The sequence below is a fragment of the Saccostrea cucullata genome, unplaced genomic scaffold (genome assembly GCF_032062105.1).
Source record: "Saccostrea cucullata isolate Sc308-1 unplaced genomic scaffold, CSIRO_AGI_Scuc_v1 ctg306, whole genome shotgun sequence".
NCBI classification, from domain to species: domain Eukaryota; kingdom Metazoa; phylum Mollusca; class Bivalvia; order Ostreida; family Ostreidae; genus Saccostrea; species Saccostrea cuccullata.
Window position 1 is genome coordinate 69,936 of NW_026924668.1, and position 20,065 is coordinate 90,000.

Consider the following 20,065-nt stretch of genomic DNA (forward strand, 5'->3'; position numbering starts at 1 on the left):
CCATTCAAATGATAATAATTTCAAAGTGTGCTTACGGGTTTTAGTGCTTTTTATTTCATGTTTATTCTGCATAAATTGGCGCAGTGTAAAAATGCGTACTCGTGCAACTAAACCTTTCTTTCAAACTTGCATTTTCTTTCTTTTTTTTATTACATTTGATTCAAATCTATAATTATTCAGAAATATGATTATTATGTTGTGTGGTTTTGAAATGTCTTGATCAACCCATGTGTTTTCAAATGTTTTACCATCGGAGATGTGCACAAGTCGATAGCCAAGCCAAAAAATCATTCAAGTGTAACGAGGGCATTCGGGTATATATCGTTACAATAAGACAAGGTATCTGAAAGAAATATGGCGGAATACGGCTATAGTTGGTATGAAACAAGTCGTACATAGATGAAAAAGTTGCGTTTTTAAGAATTCATGTCAGCTTTAAATTAAATAAACCAAAAAAGAATAATTAGTAAGCCTCGTAGGTCATAAAATCCTTTTATGTGAAGAGATGGGGGAGGGGATTCTAAATGCATTAATATGGAAGGATATACTAAGTAATTTTTTTGAAACAAAATGAGCATGAGGGACCAATCTTTTCTCCACTCAGCATTTTCATTCTTTATAAACAATGAAACATACGTACAGGGAAAAAGTTTTTAGTGAAGAAGAGGTATTCTCCAAAGGACATACACTGTACATGTACACAATACAGTGTATAGTGTGTATTTTAAAAAAATTAGTTGATATACTTCGTTAAATTGTATTGACTCCAAACTTGTTTTGATACGTATTTTCGTTTCAAATTAGGCAGTGCATTTTTTTATTCTCATGAGTAGATTCAACAAATGAACATCAGTGATTTCTTCAGGCAAATCTGCACTTTCTTACTGACACTGTAAGTGCATTTTAGGCAAATTTTATGACTCTGTCACCCTCCAGGATAATACTCAAACTGTGCAATACGTCACAGATAATAGTAATATCACGAATAAATAATGGTTCGATGTAAAATTGTCAGTAAATTTATTTCCTCGTTTCTGCACTTCTCATTTGATTTTTTTTTTTTATGATTAACGCTTCCTTATATTTTCCACATAAGACTGATTGACAAATTATAATTATCTTACGAGTACAAATTACAATAAAAATTTGATACTATTTGATCTGCGACTTGACCTCACTTGGTGCTTTATTCAACGGGTATCTATCATAAAGAATTATTCTATGTATACGTACAGTTTACAAGCTAGCATTTCTGGTTAATAATACATTAGAATATATATTATAATAAACAACACAAAATAAATATTCCATAGCCTGCCAAGATGTTTAAAAAAGAAATAAAGAAATAAGATTGAATGGTTTAAGTAAAATGATTGAACCTTTACCACAATTTGCTTTTTCTGGGCGTTTTCTCTTTTAAAATAATTACGAGTGCTAAACTGAATAAATATATAACATTGGAATATAAATAAACCTATAGATTAACAATCAAATGAATATCTGCATTATTATAAATCACTCAAGTTGTTTTCATTAGAAATCATCCTTTATACATACACTGTAAAAGGGTTTAATAAAAATAGGTCAATATTTCTTATCACTTAAAAATGGCGAACATCGCAGCTGTTCTACATGGAGCCAATGATTTACGAGTTGTAAGCATTTCATTTAAATAGAGTAATTGAATTATAGTATTTTCTCTCAATTACTGTAATATGTTGATAATTTATTATTGAAGATATGGTTAGGACACTTGAGGTACATATGTTTATATTCCATCATTTACGCGGTGATGGGTCAATTGGCTACCTGCCTTTAAATATCCGATTTGGAAATATTAAATAAATTTAGCATCGTCTAGTAGGTGGCTCTTTATAAAGCATTTATTTTAAACTGTACCACGATATTTTATTTTTTAAAGCAAATTAAAAAAAATACATATATTTTTTAAAGTTAATGTCTTTTTGTATTCTTTTAGGAAGCAATTCCTTTGCCTGAAATAAAAGAAAACGGTATGTCTCTTCATAAAGTATATGTTTTAGAAATTGTACAAACTAGAACATGCTTCTCTGTATCGAAGCAACTGAGAGATATTTACTCCGTATTCACATGATGAAGGTACATTGTTTCATATTAAGTAAGAGAAACTGACGATTGTAAAGTTAAAGTTATAACCTTTATCATAGAACTTGGTTGTTAGATTACCATTAACTTCCTTTTCAAGTAAAATATCCAAATATGAAACAGAATCTGTGGTATCTTTTATCTCAAACTCACCGAGATATATTGGGAAGGGAAATACCATTGTCACCCTTTTCGTTCTTTAATGGTCAATATTCATGTTCTGTTTCAATTTCTGTCAGTACAAAAAGTCTTCAAAAATGCTTAAATTATAGATTTTAAAATCATTAAACAAAATTTAGAGAAGCAATAAATATTCCTTAAATAAAAAAATGAGGAAAAAATTGGAGCTAACAAACAGTTATCAAACTCAAAAGTCACTTAAATCGGGGACAGAATAAAGGTAGGATCAGGTGCCGTAGATAAACAAGTATTCCCTATGACACGACTATGAAATAAAAATATCAGCGGTCTCGTTTAAAGTTATCATTTCCTAAACAATGACCTTGTCAGCAAATACAATTTATCATTGAGTCAAATGCTGATTGACGTTTTTCATACTTATTGTTAGTCTATTATTTATACATTGAATTGCCGACAGATTTTTCCGTTATTTCCCGATTATGAAAAGGACCACATGGCGGGTGTGACTGGTCGGCAGGGAATACTCACTCCTCCATGCCTCCTGATCCCACACCCGTCGTGAGCCCTATGCATTGGCCAGGTAGAGAGATCTTTCCGTGATCAACTTCCATGTAAAATCAGAACTACTACAATTGGCTTAAAAAAACGTCCAGAAAAGATTTTACTTCCTTGCGTGGTCATTATAAAAACACAATAGTATTTAAGAAATAATGACTTAAAACGAGGTTGCTAAGATGCTTGTAACCCAGTTCATCTCTCAGTGGTTTTTCGTGGTTTAAAAATCGAAAAAGATAGGAGATGTAAACACCATAGGCATGTGATAATGGGAAAGGAAATCTATAACTTCTGATTTTTTTGCTCTCAAAAAGGGCGAAAGATTAACAAGGAACAAGAATGCAGTTTGCTTGAAAACAGCTTATTCCTATTCACAGTTTCAGTTAAAAGTTTTCAAATTTATTTTCCCATTTTTTTTATTTTTACAAATATATTTAACTATTGCATTTCAAATCAACGTCAAAAAATTTAATTTATATTTCTGTTGGTGTGATAAATAACAGATTAAGAGCTCCAAACGTTTGTTATGAAAACAAGGCCCGTATCATGTTTTTGTTTACATAAGTTAAATATTCACAGATTTTTTAAATAAAGAAGTTAATTCTAAATACAATTAGACAGTTTCTAGGAATTTGTTGAATCTCGTTTTGTTATAGATGTGATATTTTCTATATGTAAACAAAAACAACGCACGAGCCTTGTTTACATAATTGAAGAATTTTGAGGTCTGTATCTCTTTCGTAAAACAATAAATGATGTTCAAATTTTTGCTGATCAATATAACTCATTAGAATAGATATTGTGAATATTAAAATTGGTTTTAAAAATCACATGAAACTTTGTCCATGTTGTTTAAATCCAGGTTAAAACACAATTTTCCATCAGAAAAATCTTTTAATACTTTTAAAACTTTTAATATCATTTGTACGTAGATAATATTCCTACAATAGAGCAAGCTAAATTTTGTTTTCAGAGTTCCTCTTATGTGTAAAATTGCATATTTACAAAAAATAGAGAAAAATAAACTCTCATGAATTTCTTATATCTCAATATAAAGGGCATTTATTATTTTTTCTTGAAGATTTTTAATTGGCCAGAATCCCGAGTCCTGTATATTTTAAAGAATTTTCTATTCCTGGGCTGTATTGTATTCATACTAATTGTTAGTCCATTATTTATACACTGATTTGACGACGGATTTTATCCGTTATTTCCCAATCATGACAAAGAAAACACGGTGGATGTGACCGATCAGCAGGGGATGCTCACTCCTCTATGGCAACTGATCCCAACTCTGATGTTTTGGAGGTCCGTGTTTGCTCTGCTTCTATTTTGTATTGTTTTATAGACTTTGAATACTGTTCGTTATATCCCCATCTCTTTTTAAGTGCTGTATCTAAAAAAAATGTTCATGGTCTGTATTATATAAGTATCTCGAAAACCTTTTGTACAGAAGTCCTCCTATCCATGAGGTCGGTGGGTATCTGCGGATCAGACCTGAAGTACTGGATGTATGGCAAGTGTGGAAAGTTTACCCTGGAGAAACCCATGATCATGGGCCACGAGGGCAGCGGAATGGTGGTCAAGATTGGAGCAGGGGTCACACATCTCAAGATAGGTAGAACTATCGCTGAAAGGTTTCCGACCTAATCAATGCTTAATCAATCAATCAATCAGTTCACAAAATAGAAAAAGGCGATCAGGCCTAAAGCAAGGGCCAAACATCTCAAGATAGTAGAACTATGGCTGAAAACTAGTCGATTCGGCGTTAATCAATGCTCAATCAATTTAATTAATAAATCAATCAATCAATCACTCAAAATTTGAGGACAGCCGGGAGCAGGGGTCAAACATCTTAAGATAAGTAGGAGTTCTCAAATTTTTTAGTTTGCGGTCCTCATGAGATAGATAGGAGCTTTGAAGACTTTGTATAATATATCTTAAATGATTTTTTATGATATACATCAAAGGTAAAACCTTTTCTTTTTTGGAAAGCACATAATGTTAAGTTTTAAAAAGTCTCTTGTTTCTCATTCTAACTTAAAGGCATTAGAGCGGATAATGAATCATTTTATAAGTGCAACCGTCATTTATGCCTTTTTTATCATAAAAAAAAATTTTAAACAAAAAACAAGTATCATTTTTATTAAACTACTGTGATTAGGTTAGATTCAAAATTTTGTAATATTTATTTTAATTTACATTTTACTTAAAATCATTAAAACTGTGCAAGATAACATCCCTATTTTCATTGTACATTATTTATTTATTTTCTATGAATTTGGAACTCATGGAAAGATAGAATAAGAATGCATGTTACTGTATCAAAATACTATAGATATTCTGTAAAGTTATGATCACATAAATAGGAAAGATTTTGACAGCTGTCATGAATTAAGGTCCAAGGTAATATTTTTATCAATTGCTGGCACTTTCTTAGATTAAAATTGAACCACAAATATTTTATATACGAGAAACGGGTTTTTTGAATGACTTTTATTTTTTTCGCGCTATAAATGAAAGATCCAATGTTTGTTTCACTTCAGTAGAAAAAAATAAAGGGTGATTTTGAGAAATTAGATGAGATTAGCATTTATGAAAAAAGATTTCAAGCTTTGTAAAAGTTCTTACGACCTTATAATCTACAATACCGTGTTTGATAACTTTGAAGAAATGTAGATGACGTAAGATAAAATACAGAATGATTAACCTTCTGGAGTCTCCATCATTAAAATTCTGATTCCAGAGTGAACTATAAATAGCTAGCCTGTAAAAGGTAGCCAGGTGGCTACTTTTATTTTCTACTCATTATATATTACAAAGATATTGTTAAATGAACTCTCCCTCAGTTTAATTCTTGTCACGTGCATTGAACTTTTAAAAATGTTTATAAATTTATGTGATCTTATAATAGATTCGTAGACATTAAAGGAGATTAATTGAAACATAAATGAGCTAATGCAAAAAAGAATATTCTCTAATTATTGTAAATAGATACATTTTCAATTTCATTAATCATTAATTTAAGTTTACTTATGTCAAATACTGTCGTTAACAGTTGCTTTCTTAAACGTTTCATGTCAAATTGAAATCATGTGCTTACGCATTATCTTGTCTTAAAATATTGTTTTAAAAGCTGGTTTAGACTTAGATTATTAAGTTTGAAAAAAAATTATAATTTTTGTAATATTTGCAACAAAAACCTAATGAAAAAAATTCTAAATGTAGTCTTTCATTTCGTAAGTTCTATGATCGATACGATGGCTTTGTCAGCAAACACGATTTATCATTTTAAAAGTAAAATGCTGATTGACGTTTATCAATTCATTCTAAGCCAATATTTACATACTGAATTGTCAATGGATTTTTCCGTTACTTCCCATGAATGACAATGAGCACACGGCGGGTGTAACCGGTCAGCAACCGGATGCTAACTCCTCCATGGCACCTGATCCCAACTCTGATGTTTTGAAGGTCCGTGTTTGCTCTGCTCCTATTTTGTATTGTTAAATGGACTTTTGATCTTGAATACTGTTCGTTTTCTTCATATATTTCTTGTTAACATGTAAGCGTTATTGACATGGGTTAAAAAGGTTTACCAGATATTTCAATTCTTGCTTCAGTTTTTGAAGCGTCCGGTTACAACTTTTGGACACTGAATTATCTTGATTGTTTAAAATCCGTAGACAGTTTCGTATGAAGGGAATGGCTATCAAGGTAATTATGACCACCATAGATTTTTTGAAATGCTGATCTCGAACAAGATGGTTGAAATCCCCGCAACATCCAATTTATCAGTGGCCTGCCTCGCATACAAATTATTCGTAATCGGAGCAAGTTCTTAAGTAACGAATAGGTTGGGAGACATAAGTGCCATACCGGATGATAGTGTAACTTTACTACATAAAGAAGGACATTTGTCTCGTTTTTAATTAGTTGTCTTCAACATCTATATTTAGTAAAATAACAATATAATGCAGATGTGGCAGTCTCTGCGATGTCTTTAATATCAAACATCGATTTATCGATGCTTGAGAAAATGATGATTTAAAAATGTGTTAACATTTTGTGTAATGGAAAAATAATGTTTTCTGCAAAGTTTTAATTAAAAAGCCCTTGTATTTAAAAAAGAAATTAATCAAGATCTGAAAATTAAGCATTGCAGCCTTTTCAAGATTATTTATTAAGGAAATGCATTAAAAAGAAGACACACATGTCCACGGGAAATCATAGAAGATAACGCGTGCAGCCTTTTGACTACGATTCTTGATAAAAGGTTAATATCTGTCATTATTAGTTTATAATTTATACCGGTTGCTTTAAAGATTGAAGTCAGTAGCTTACGACGTTAACTTTGACAATCATGTTAAAGCGAACTGTTTTTCCAAGGAAAATTTGTTGTTTTTCTTGACGTCATTTTTGTTTATCAACCAAAAGAGAAGCAACGATGCCAGGTAATACATTAATTAAAAAGGCCACATTACTTTCATAGTAGTAAAATAATTATAATTTTACATCTTTATAAGACATTTTAGTTCAATTGTATAATTAACAGCATTTTTGTAATATTTCATTCAGAAATTTCTAACTAAATTTCTTATTGATCCAAAAAATAGAAAATATATCTCTAACTGACAAGGTATTAGTGTTGACCATAAAACTTTCGAAACGTTGCTTTTATAAGGGATCGTTGTACCATCCACCTATTTGTCTAAGCTTCTATAGTTTTAGATGTTTTCATACGAATAGCATAATATTGCGTATGGAATTAAGTTGGAAAACATCTCAATGCATATATACAATTAATAAATATATTTTGCTATATAAATCAGGGAAATTGGTGACAAAAAAATCTGAACTTATCACGTTTTTGAATAAAGTTTTGTTGTATGTTATCATGGATATCTTTTTTCGTCCAATATCTATCATGAATCAGATATTACACTCTCTATTGTGTTTAAATTCTCCAATATGAAGGGGTTTATAGAATCAAAGTATGCAGGAAATTGATTAATGTAAATTGTTAAAAGTTATGCATTTGATAATATATTAGGATCATTTGTTATTAAAATTTTCTTAAAGTTCTTTCTATGATTGTGAAATTGACTCATATGTAAACATGCAAAAATCGCCTTCATATAAGACATAAAAAGTGTAGATTTTAAAAATCTATAGAAATAAAATACACAGTTATACTATGATCTTTTAAAGCAATAAAAACTCTTTTGATTGGTAACATTGTAATAGAAAAGATTTCATTTTAACAATGCTATACGTTTTTATAAGGCCTGCCCCATGCACTCCCTTGTTAGTATGATGTGAACTTTTTCATAACATCAGAAGAGTTATTCTCCTTTGAATACGTTTGATTTGTGAATGAAACGAGCACTGGTTGCTATTTATTGTACTTTGTAAATTTAAAGCTTAATCTTTCAGCCCACACTTAAGAAAAAAGACTTTAATCATTTTTTATATTCTCATTGTTGTTTGCAAAAATAATTGTAGAAAATTAAACAACTCTAAACCAGAGATTAATAAACGTCTAAACTAAGGTATGATTTACATCCATGAGATATATTGAGATAACGAACAGTATAAGACCATAAAAGCACATTAATGACTCAAATATAGTTTCAAATATAAAGCAATTTTTTTTCTAAAAATCTCAATAAGTAAGAAAGCTTAATTTTTGGAAAAAAATATATGGAGATGTTTGAATGTTTTACTAGAAATGAAACATATATACAGATAACGAACAGTATTCAAGATCAAAAATCCATAAAACAATACAAAACAGAGGCAGAGCAAACACGGACCCCCAAACATCGGAGGTGGGACCAGGTGAAATGGAGGAGTGAGCATCTCCTGCCAGCCGGTCACACCCGCCGTGTGCTCCTTGTCATGATTGGGAAATAACGGAAAAATTCGTCGTCAATTCAGTGTATAAATAATGGATTAACAATTAGTATGAAAAATGTCAGCAAGCTTTAGACTCAATGATAAATTGTATTTGCTGACAAGATCATTGTATCGACCATAAACTTACGAAATGAGTACTTTAAATGAGACAGTTGATATTCTTTTTTCAACAACTTTTTGTCAATAATTTTCCTCGGTTTAGAAATTGTTCATACGTAGCGCATGCTCTTGCGTATCGAATCAACTGAGATATATAAACTCTGTGTGCAGGTGATGATAGTATATTGCTGCACAAATAAGCAAGGTTGACGATGGAAAAGTTGAAGTCATCACGTTTATCACAGAACTTGGTTGTTAGATTACCATTAACGTCTTTTACAAGATAAATATCAAAACAATGAAACATATGTGTCAGACTCTATGTTATATAATTATAAAAGGGGATCACGGTGTTATTGGTCGGTCAACATGACATGCTTACTCCTCTCCGGCACTCGGTTCCACCTTTGGATTTCCAGTTGTCCAGCTTTATATCTTTTTCGCCTATTTGTCTAGATATGTTTATAGGGTTTTTGAGGTAGATCAAGGTTTATCTTCTCCTTAATCAGGTAAATGTGTTGATTTATTCACTTCACATCTTTATTTTTGACAAGATACTATGCACCATATAACATACCTTTTCTTATGTTATTATTGCCAACATCATGGAATGCAATTAGGAAACAACGATATTCAATAAACATGACGTTATGAATAGCAAAATACTCTGCTGGTATATTTTCTATGATCTTCACTTATGCATAATTAAATATACCAGCAGAGCAATTGCAGTTTCAAAGCCATTTTCATTGAATAACGTTGTTTTTCCTAAATAAGTATATAAACGGTAAAAGGATCATGCCTTTTCCTTGTGACATATGTTTTAGGTGATCGAGTCGCAATAGAACCGGGAGTGCCTTGCGGAGTGTGTCGATTGTGTAAATCGGGGCGATACAATTTATGTCAGAGTATTTTCTTCTGTGCAACACCCCCTGACGACGGAAATCTGTGTCAATTTTACAAACACCCAGCTGAATTCTGCTTTCGGTACCACAAATATTAAATACAAAAAAATATTAAATAGATATGAAAGACTTATGGAGGTCATGATAAGCACATGTTAGTATGTGTGTTTTGTTATCGATTGTCATACAAAAACGAAAGTACAATAACTAATACATTAAGAATTATAATTGTAAGTTGACATTATCTCTAAAAAGAAAGAAACAATGTGGAATTTATACTCACAGACTACCAGATCACGTGACTGATGACGAAGGCGCTATGTTAGAGCCCTTAGCAGTTGCTGTGTACAGCTGTCGTAGAGGAAATGTAGGGCTGGGTACCAGACTTCTCATTTGCGGTGCCGGTATGTAAAGAGAACCAGATGGGAGGCCCTGCTGATATACGAGGGTTGATCCAAAAGTTCGTGGAATTTCTTTCTAAAATATAACCGTGATTTGACGAAAGCCAACAGCAGGCATATTTATAATATAGAGTCATAATGAAACAATATTGCAAAATTTCGCCACTTTCCAATCACCAATAATGTCACACCAGCTTTCTGAAAATGGATTGTTATGAAACCCGGGGGAGACTTTGACGTTACGTCAAGTTTGATATGTCACGCCACGTTATAAAAGCATCTCACCCTAATGTTCCATTCGAAAACGCAATTCTGCAAAATACTGCAAGAAAAGCCTGGGTATCCGCTCGCACCAACTTATCTTCATTTTTAACTCATATTTCAAAATACTTCCAATCTTTCCCCATGCTATTCTAATTTCAGTAGCAAATGTCAAAAAAAAAACGTCCATTAACGTTTTTAACAGGGGGCTCCAAAAGGCCGCCACACCTTTAATCAATGTGAAAATTTCTTATGGAAAACTAGTAACTATATACAAGCCTATGGAATAATATATGCGTTGAAAAAACAAATATTATGATTTGCCTGAAATTTGGCGTAACAACTTAAAGATGAACAATAAGTCATCAACTATTAAATTAAATATCCAATAAAATCAGTAAAACCCTCACACAAACGTTTATAAAAGATCAAGCAATTGTAATAATGACATAATTTTCGTTTTATATACCACATAGGGCTGTTTTATTCTAATATCACGTATTAAGAATTGAAATGAAAATAAACGCGTTAATGTCTCCCCCGCATTTCCAAACAACCGTTTCTATGGCAACTGCCATAGAGCTGCTTTCATAAATATTTAAAATGTTTTTTAATTTAAAATATTCAACAATTGTGTATATTCTCATTTGTAATTTTCAAACAATTTCACTTAAAAATGAATAAAATATAAAGAAATTCCACGAACTTTTGGATCAACCCTCGTACATGTTATTCAGAGTTGAAAAATATTTTAAGCATTTGCTGAAGAACTTGCAGCTTTGTTCTTCAACAATTAAAAAAAAACCACAGCTGGTGAAAAATAAAAAAAGAGGAAAACATAATTGAAAAACATATCCACGTAAACTTGGGACTGATGTTTGAATTGGTTTTATATCATTCTTTCACAGCGTTTTATTTCTAAATGCAACGATTAAAATACCGGTATCTTATATTTACAATGCCTTTTAAAAGCCAAGCTTTAAAAATTGAGAAATAATTAAAATGTTTATGTTTTAATTTCCTAGTATTTAAATCAAGATAGTTGTTTCAAGCATAAAAGTTAATAACCTGAAAAAATTTTGAGCTCAAGATCTATATGATACAATTCCAATACAAGTCACAAGCATTAGATTGTAACAATATTATCAAAAGTTACATTTAAAATACCTAATAAGGAATGAATTTAATAGCTACCAAATATATACTGTATAACCTTGACTAGAACAGTTTAGGCTTTATTAACCACGAGGCAATTTATTAAAAAGGATAAAGGGTCAAAGCCAATGTTATACCAGTATGATTTTGATATCTATTAAATTTTTTTTTAATGATTTTCTTTCCCATCATTAAGTTTAGACAATTAGACATTTTTTCGTCCAAAGATGCTTACAAATTGAGCATATTCTAAAAAATTAACACCAAGCGAAATAATACGTTCTTGACGTAATTAATTGTGACGTAGGCAACGTTATGTTATGCAATATAGACTAAATTTTGTATCCAATTAGATGAAGTGTAACTACCAAAATTGAGAAAAATTAAAGTGTAAGATATATTTTCCTAAATAAGAATGTTTGGAAAATAGTGATTGAGGTTTATTTGTGTATTCTATGAATATGAAGGAATTGCAGTGGCTTAAGAAGAATGGTTTTTATTAACATAAATCTTCATTTCAATTTAAAAAAAATAAAATTTCGATATTTGAATTAAAATCTAAAAAAGAATTTCTTCTGCTGTATTTTCAGGGCAAGTATAAAATATAATTCAATTTTTTTAAACATAATAATTTATGCTTTTTGTGTAAATATGACAAGAAAAGATACAAAATATGTATTTTTATGAACAAAAATTGGAATTGTAATATTCTTTGATTTTTCAGGTCCAGTTGGAATTCTTACCATGCTGGTTGCAAAACAAAATGGCGCCACAACCATTGTTATTACAGGTACATCTTGCAATATTTTACGCTGGAAGTTCTGCTTTGACATAGGTATCTGATATTACAAGACTGCTTCATGTCTGGCGTTTCTTCTGCAGATGTGGACGACACGAGGCTAGCTTTAGCTAAATCCCTGGGTGCCGATTACCCTATTAGAGTGATGACGAATGACCCATCCAAGCTAGCGACAGAAATTCTAGATACCATAGGGGACTTCCCAGACGTCACTATTGAGTGTTGTGGGACAAATTTTGGATTCTCTACAGGAATTTACGTAAGATTCCTAATAAAGGAAAAGAATTTAAATAAAATTCTTTGGTATAAAATCCGTTTGAAATCAAAACTTTTTTTAGATGCAACATAAAATGTTGTCCAAAAAATGATGAATCATTCTATCTGCAGCAGTTAACGATATTTACGCTATAATTACCATATTTCGTAGAAAATGAAGTCAAATATTTTGCATCTTTCACAATTTTCAGTATAAATTTTATATTTTCCGTAATAATATTACAAATCAATTATCATAAAATTCAAATTAACATTTTGGTTCTCGAGTGAATATTGGGCTGTAAAATTCTTTCAGTCATAAAAAGAACTAAATTTGAATTCCCTTTGCTTTATTATTGATTTACTAAAGAAAAACCCACTTTTTCACTAGCTTTGTTAAGATAATAAAATCTGAAATCTTGTTTAGACAATAGGGAGGCGTACCCTCATCAAAAACACGAAAGGTGTATGTCCTTTTGTCTTCCCAATAATATCTATAAGTATAATGGCGAATAAAAACATGCTCGGGTTATACAATTTCATATGAACAGTTCAATTGTCAGACAATAAATGAAAAGAATCCTATTGGATAACTCTGTCAATATTTTTTTAATTTAAAAATGCAATATCTCTGAAACATTATTTGGAATTTCAGAAATTGTAATTTTTAACACGATATTTATAGTTTTTCTATTCTTATATCACCAATTTAAAAACTTACGGTGTTTTTTCTTTTTTGTGTGTCGTTATCTTAGAGCTGATGGAGTCATTTTTCGGGGAAAAGAATATTTTATTTTAATGACAAGTCTAACACAGAAAAAATATTATTCTTTTATTAATTGTAAAGCAACGGAATGCAATCAAATCTCTTAAAGTCAATATTTCTGTTAATTTTGAATTATTCTTTAACCCAAAATACTGTATTTGATTTACTTTGCTTATTCTTCAATTTAAATTTCTTTTCTCTCCGGTCATACGTTTACGCTATAATAGACTTAGGCGAGACATGGTTTCCAAGCTGATTCGTGACTAACAAAATAGAATAATTGGCCAAGAAACATATCAAAAAATATATTGGCATAGTTGTTAGCATGACGATGGTGTTAATATATCAGTTGACATTTCACCATTTCAACAATACAACCTAGATATATATAAACAAATTTTGACGATAAAATATCTTCTTAATTTCGATGTGAAATTCAACATAAATACAACATTATATTTCAAACAATAAATGACATAAACCAGTGAACATAAAATCCAAAAAAGCAGGTTTCAATTGCTCCTTGCCTCTTTTTATCGGCCCTATCTTTTCGATCTGGATGATCAAGTCTGAATTCTGTCTTCTCTAATATATTTTTCTCTTGGTTGGTTGTTTTTGAAGTGAGATCTGGTTCTGCTTGTGTTGTCAGGCGAGCAGCCCCGGCGGATCTCTGGTCATGGTTGGTCGGGTCCCAGGCGGCCAAGAGTTCCCCCTAAATTTGGCGTTCACCAGAGAGATAGACATCAGAGGAGTATTTAGATATGCTAATTGGTAAGCGATTTGTTAAATTTAACTCTCCAAATATTCATTGTTGCGTTTTATTTGCATAAACAGTGAGATGTATGGAGGGATAAACTACTTATCGGGGCTAAACATCTTGTAATATGAAGAAAATCAAATTACCTGTTTATGTGTCTTTTTGAGATTTAAACGTTGAACGATTGAGATAAGAGCCGTGTTCAGAACATCCTTTGATTATAGTGTTTTGAGAATTCAAAATTTATGTACATTTTTAATGTTCCAGAGAAAATTGTTTTATTGCTAAAATATTTTAGCATGCTGTATTCTTTAATCCTACAAATTGGTTTCTTATCATTTATGCAGATGTAAAGTAGAAAGTCAGTAAATATTATCAATTAAATATATATGACATGACAGACAGGAAACCTTATGTAGAAATGCCTGGAAAAAATTTGGGAAAAAGAATTGATTATGGATGCAATTACCAAATTCGGGATTTAGAAAAAAAAAAGAAATAAGAAATAACAGAATATTAAATGTGGTTTAATTATGCAATGAAGTGATTAAAATAATCATATTTTAAAATTTAAACGGTTTAATAGATTAATACAATAGTCACTACATATATAAAAGGTTTCTTTTAAAATCAACATGCATTTTTGTGAAAAAAATCTAATATCATTTTTTCAAATTCTCATAATGCATAAAGTTTGGTGAATTAATAAAACATATTATTTTCAAGCGAGTGCTTTCAGACGTAAACTAAACAGAATTCTGATTATTATTTTGCTTCTTTGCATGTATTTATTGTGATATGTTATTTTTAGTTAGGTTTTATCATAGTGCATTCTTTTTTAAGACAATGTCCTTTTTATTTGGGTAGGGTTCTATTCATTTTGACAATTAGATGTCAATATTTATTTAAGTTGTATGGAAGGGCTATATTTATTTTGTCCAAAATATTTATTTTCATCATATGATACAAATATTTATCTTGGTTGTATGTTAGGCTCTATTTATTTTGATCATGTGATATATTTTCATTTAGGTTGAATGGTAGGGATTTATTTATTTCGACAATGTGGTATATATTTATATCTGTTTTTTGGCAGGGTTCTATTTATTTTGACCATTTGATATAAATACTAATTTAGGTTGTATGGTAGGGGTCTATTCATTTTGACCATGTGATACAAATATTTAATTTAGGTCGTACGGTTGGGCTTAATTTATTTTGACGATGTGATATTAATATACATCTAAATTGTATGGTAGGGCTCTATTTATTTTGACCCTATGATATATATACGGTTGGGCTTAATTTATTTGATATATGTTTATTTAGGTTGATGTGATATTAATATATATCTAAATTGTATGGTAGGGCTCTATTTATTTTGACCCTATGATATATATATTAATATTCATTTAGGTTGTATGGTAGGGCTCTATTTATTTTGAACATATGATATATGTTTATTTAGGTTGTATGGTAGGGATCTATTTGATCATGTGATTTAAATTTTACTTTATGTTATATGGCATGGCTCTATTTATTTTGACCATATGATATTAATAGTTATGTAGGTTGTATGGTAGGTCTTTATTTTGACCGTGTGATATATGTTAATTTAGTTTATGGTAGGGCTCTATTAATTTTGATCATGTGATATAAATATTTATCTTGTTAGTATTGTAGGGATCTATTTATTTTCACTATTTCTTTTTTTCTGCTGCGTAGAAGTGTATTCTTTAAGCAATTTTATCCTATCAATAATACCCCCCGCTTGAAAAAGTGGGAGGGTATATAGTGATCGGGATGTACGTCCGTCTGTCTGTCCGTCCGTCCGTCTGCTTTGGGGTATCCATCTATTATCCGCTACTCATCTTATACCACTGTATAAAATTCTATGAGACTTTCACAGAATTTTGTTACATAGTGCCATTGTGACCACCTATTTCACTTTTTGATCGGACACATATTTCGGGTTTCCCAAAGCAAAACTTTGACACTGCGATTCTTTCTATAATATTGAAGTGTATCCATCTCTTATCCGCAACCCATCCTGTACCACTGAATGAAATTTAATGATACTTTCACATATTCTTTATTACATAGTGCCATTGCGCACATCCTATTTTACTGTTTGATCGGATATATACTGGGTCTCCGGGAGCGAAACACGGACTTTGCCATTATAACCGGCAGGGTATCATTTAGTGAGCTCAGTGCTCACAGTACCTCTAGTTTAAATTGTAAAGATGGGCTTTGTTTATAAAGACCGTATTCTATATTTTTTAAGTTGTATAGAATATGAACATGTTCCTCCTTTTTAAGTTGTATGGTTGTGCATTCTTAAATGCAACGATATCAATCATATTTAAGTTGTCTAGAAATCTCTACTTACTATTACAATGTGCTGTATAGAAGTGCCCTCTTTTTTATTCTAACAAGTCCATTCAAAGCATCTTGTTTGATTCGTTTCCTCTCTGCCTCAATTTAGTTGCAAACATATTCATTCATTCATATATATACATATAAAGAATCTTGCTCTCTTTATTTTCAGTTACCCAACTGCACTAGATCTTGTATCAAAAGGCCTTATAAACGTGAAGACCTTAATTACTCACCGCTTTTCCATAGAGGAAACCCTAAAAGCTTTTGAAACTGCATCATCACGTGATTCAAAAGCTGTTAAAGTTATCATTCAATGTGACAAGAATTAAAGGTATAGAAAAAGTGTCGGAAAATTAAAAGCAAATAAATTATATATTCTTCCAAATCAACTTTTCTATTTTTATTTAACAAACAGAAGATCATGGTCAAAAATAACTCAAAATGTTTTAACAAAAACACTGAGGATCCCAAAAGCAAATTATGTGTAACTAAATTTAATTAAAAGTGCATTCAAAACAAATTATCGTTAATTTAATTGAAAAGCACACAAGTTAAAAATTAATGTTCTATTTCTGTTATTTCTTTGTCACTGTTTTACCGTTTCGTTCTGAAAGAAAACAGCAACTTCATTCAAATTCAATAAAACCCGCAACCAAGACTGGCAGATTTCTTTAAAAATTATTTTAATTTGAATATCTATAGAATAAAAGAATTAATCGTTTAGGCAATTTAAGATTCGTGGTACGATATGATTTCAAGCGTGTATTTTTCAATTTGATGATAAGATTTAATATTTAAGCACAGTGGTTCAGTACCATTTTTGCTGATTAGCAATTGATATTGGTTTCTCTTGTGTTTCGCTCTCAGATGTTGGCATTTTATGTATATTTCCTATGTCTGATAAATACATTCCGGATATGGTCGGGCGAGTCATCAGATCTAGCGAACTGTAATTGGTAGAGATACAAAAACTCGGGTTAACAGAAATTAAACGTTTTTAGTATCGCAACGCGGAGATTCTCATCTAGAAATCTCTTTTGTGCTTTTTATAACCACCAAAGCGAACAGCAAAATTAGTCAAAGCCATTTTTCTTGACAATACCTTAATAACCACTAGAATTTGTTTGATGTTATGAAAGATCTTATCTTGGCTTGTATAGGTACGTTTTCTTGAATAAAAGACAAGATTATTTTAGATATATACCGATGATAAGAGATACAACTTAATAGGTAATTGTGCATAACACATTGACTGAACTCACCTTCATACTCGCCCGAAAGGACAGGTGGACGTGTGGAAATTCGGCGGCATATGCTCCACTAAATCTTTCATTCTTTAATATCAGTTGAAACCGATAAGATGAGATGTGGGCTTTTAATAAACAGCAGTCCCTTCTTTTCAAAATATGTTCAAAGAAATTATAATTTTCGAAGACAAAATTTCTTTATCACCTTAGAACACAATCTGTCCACAAATCAGATACCCATTGAAGCCTTTCTTTTTAACTAAGATTTTCTATTAGTTAATTCTATCAAGAGTTCTTAATTGACTTGGAAACAGAAAAAAACGGCTTTTCTATCCATTATTACTTTTATTGTTTTGTCGCTCTGAAATGTTGAATAGTAATTGGTTCTCTCAAGATGTCCATCTAAATAAGTATCTGCCATTATTTATCATTGTTGTTGTCGTACATATTAAAAAAAGCAAAAACATACGTATTCCTTGTTTCATTTGCCATAAAACATTCAGGAGAATTAATCAATACATCTTTGAAAAAAAATTTTAACAGTTAAAAAAGTGCAGTGATTTTTCTTTGATAAGATTAAGGCATTTACATTTCTTTGAAATTAGTTATCTAAATGAATTTATCAAGTTATATAGATTTCATTTTTAGTCAGTCTTATAACTATTGCAATATTTTAATACATCTAAAAATAATCGAAATTATTACTTGGACATCTAATTAATTATATCATTAAAAAAACACAAAAAAACGCAAATAACAGCAACACAGAAATGAACACGTTAATTTCACAACTGTAAAAATTCAAAAATGTATATATTGATTTAAAAAAAAACAAATTGTTATATGATTTATATATTTAATTGAATAATATGATTTTTGTTTTCATTTCACCCTCACTAATATTTTAATTTGAAGAAAATTTTCAATGAAAAAATTTGTAATTATTTTATATTCCTTCAGTTGCCAAATAGTAACGAATTATATTATTTACGAGCTCTCTTTTTCTCTCGTCCCGTGGAACTGAAGGAGTATATGTTTCTTTCTGGTTTTTTTTTTTAAATAATCATTTTATTATTTAACTCGCTCATTTTGCATCAATACAAAGGTATGTCTGTTCTGTGTGTTTCTCTATAATTTTAAACACAAATTTTGAAAAATTTAAAGAGGTCTTAGGAAGAAAAGAGAGAAAAAGATATAATTTTAAATTTTTTGATAATTTTTAAGAACTAAAAAAAAAATAGAAAACATTTTATATAAAAATGGGTTATAAATAAAGCATACTAGTACATGAAGTAAAAATATAAACAAGTACCTCGGAAATATTAATATGATGAAATCGGAGTAAGATTGGGTAAATAAACTTCAATCTATATTAAACGAATATTCCAATGAGCCACTTTCATTGGTATATTTAATATATGACCTAATGAGCTTTGACGTCTCTAGCAGACAAATCGATCGCGGCCTGCAATCTTCCGGAAATCTACATTGGTAGGAAACATCAATATGAGTTACAATGCAAGCAGAGTGCGAAATGATTCATATTGATATCCCTCAGCTTTATTCTTATATTTTTTTTTATTTTTTTATTATATCATTTTTATTTATTTAACTTATTTATTCCATTTTATTTAGTGATTAATTAATTCATTGATTGATTAATTGATCAATTTTTCTTTATAGTTTTTTTTTTAAAAAATTTATAGCTTTTTTTTTTATTTATTTCCCTAAAAATATTTTTTTTATTTGTGAAACATATAGATAAACGAACAGTATTCAAGATCAAAAGTCCATTAAACAATACAAAATAGGAGCAGAGCAAACACGGACCTCTAAAACATCAAATGTGCAACATGGACACGGGAATCAGAAGTTTCTACATTCTAAATTCAAAAATAATTCTCATAAATACTTTGACCTTTATTTCTTATTGATTCTTGAATAAATTGATCTAAATAAATAATAATAAGAAAGTAGGTAAACAAAAGCTTTTTATTGATGAAAGACATTAATCTTGGACTTACAATTATTTGCCACTAAAATTATTTATTTTGCTTTCCCTCCTTCACCTTTTTTTTAAAGAAGTCTTTTGATTTTACAATCTTTATTTTTTTTTTTCAGAATTGCTGCATTTTTTCGGTTTTGACTTTTCTTAAACCCCAAAAACTGTCAACTTTTGTACCAATAAAGATACAGAACATATATTTATATGATTGAACCCTTTAACAAACACCCCATACCTTTTTCTCAGAAATTAAAAAGTGCAGTAAAGAATATCCCTTTTTTGCTTGATCATGAA

General features: G+C 30.3%; 1 protein-coding gene across 1 annotated transcript; it reads left to right on the top strand.

Annotated features, from left to right (window-relative positions):
- The first annotated feature begins 625 nt into the window (after positions 1 to 625).
- Positions 626 to 16,887, top strand: LOC134267009 (sorbitol dehydrogenase-like). The gene is made up of 10 exons (XM_062749238.1): positions 626 to 667; positions 1,584 to 1,655; positions 1,979 to 2,012; positions 4,274 to 4,438; positions 9,666 to 9,825; positions 10,029 to 10,147; positions 12,285 to 12,350; positions 12,443 to 12,618; positions 14,030 to 14,151; positions 16,689 to 16,887. Exons 1-10 carry the CDS (start codon positions 626 to 628, stop codon positions 16,846 to 16,848), a joined length of 1,116 nt encoding a protein of 371 aa, XP_062605222.1. The 3' UTR covers positions 16,849 to 16,887.
- The last annotated feature ends 3,178 nt before the right edge of the window (positions 16,888 to 20,065 follow it).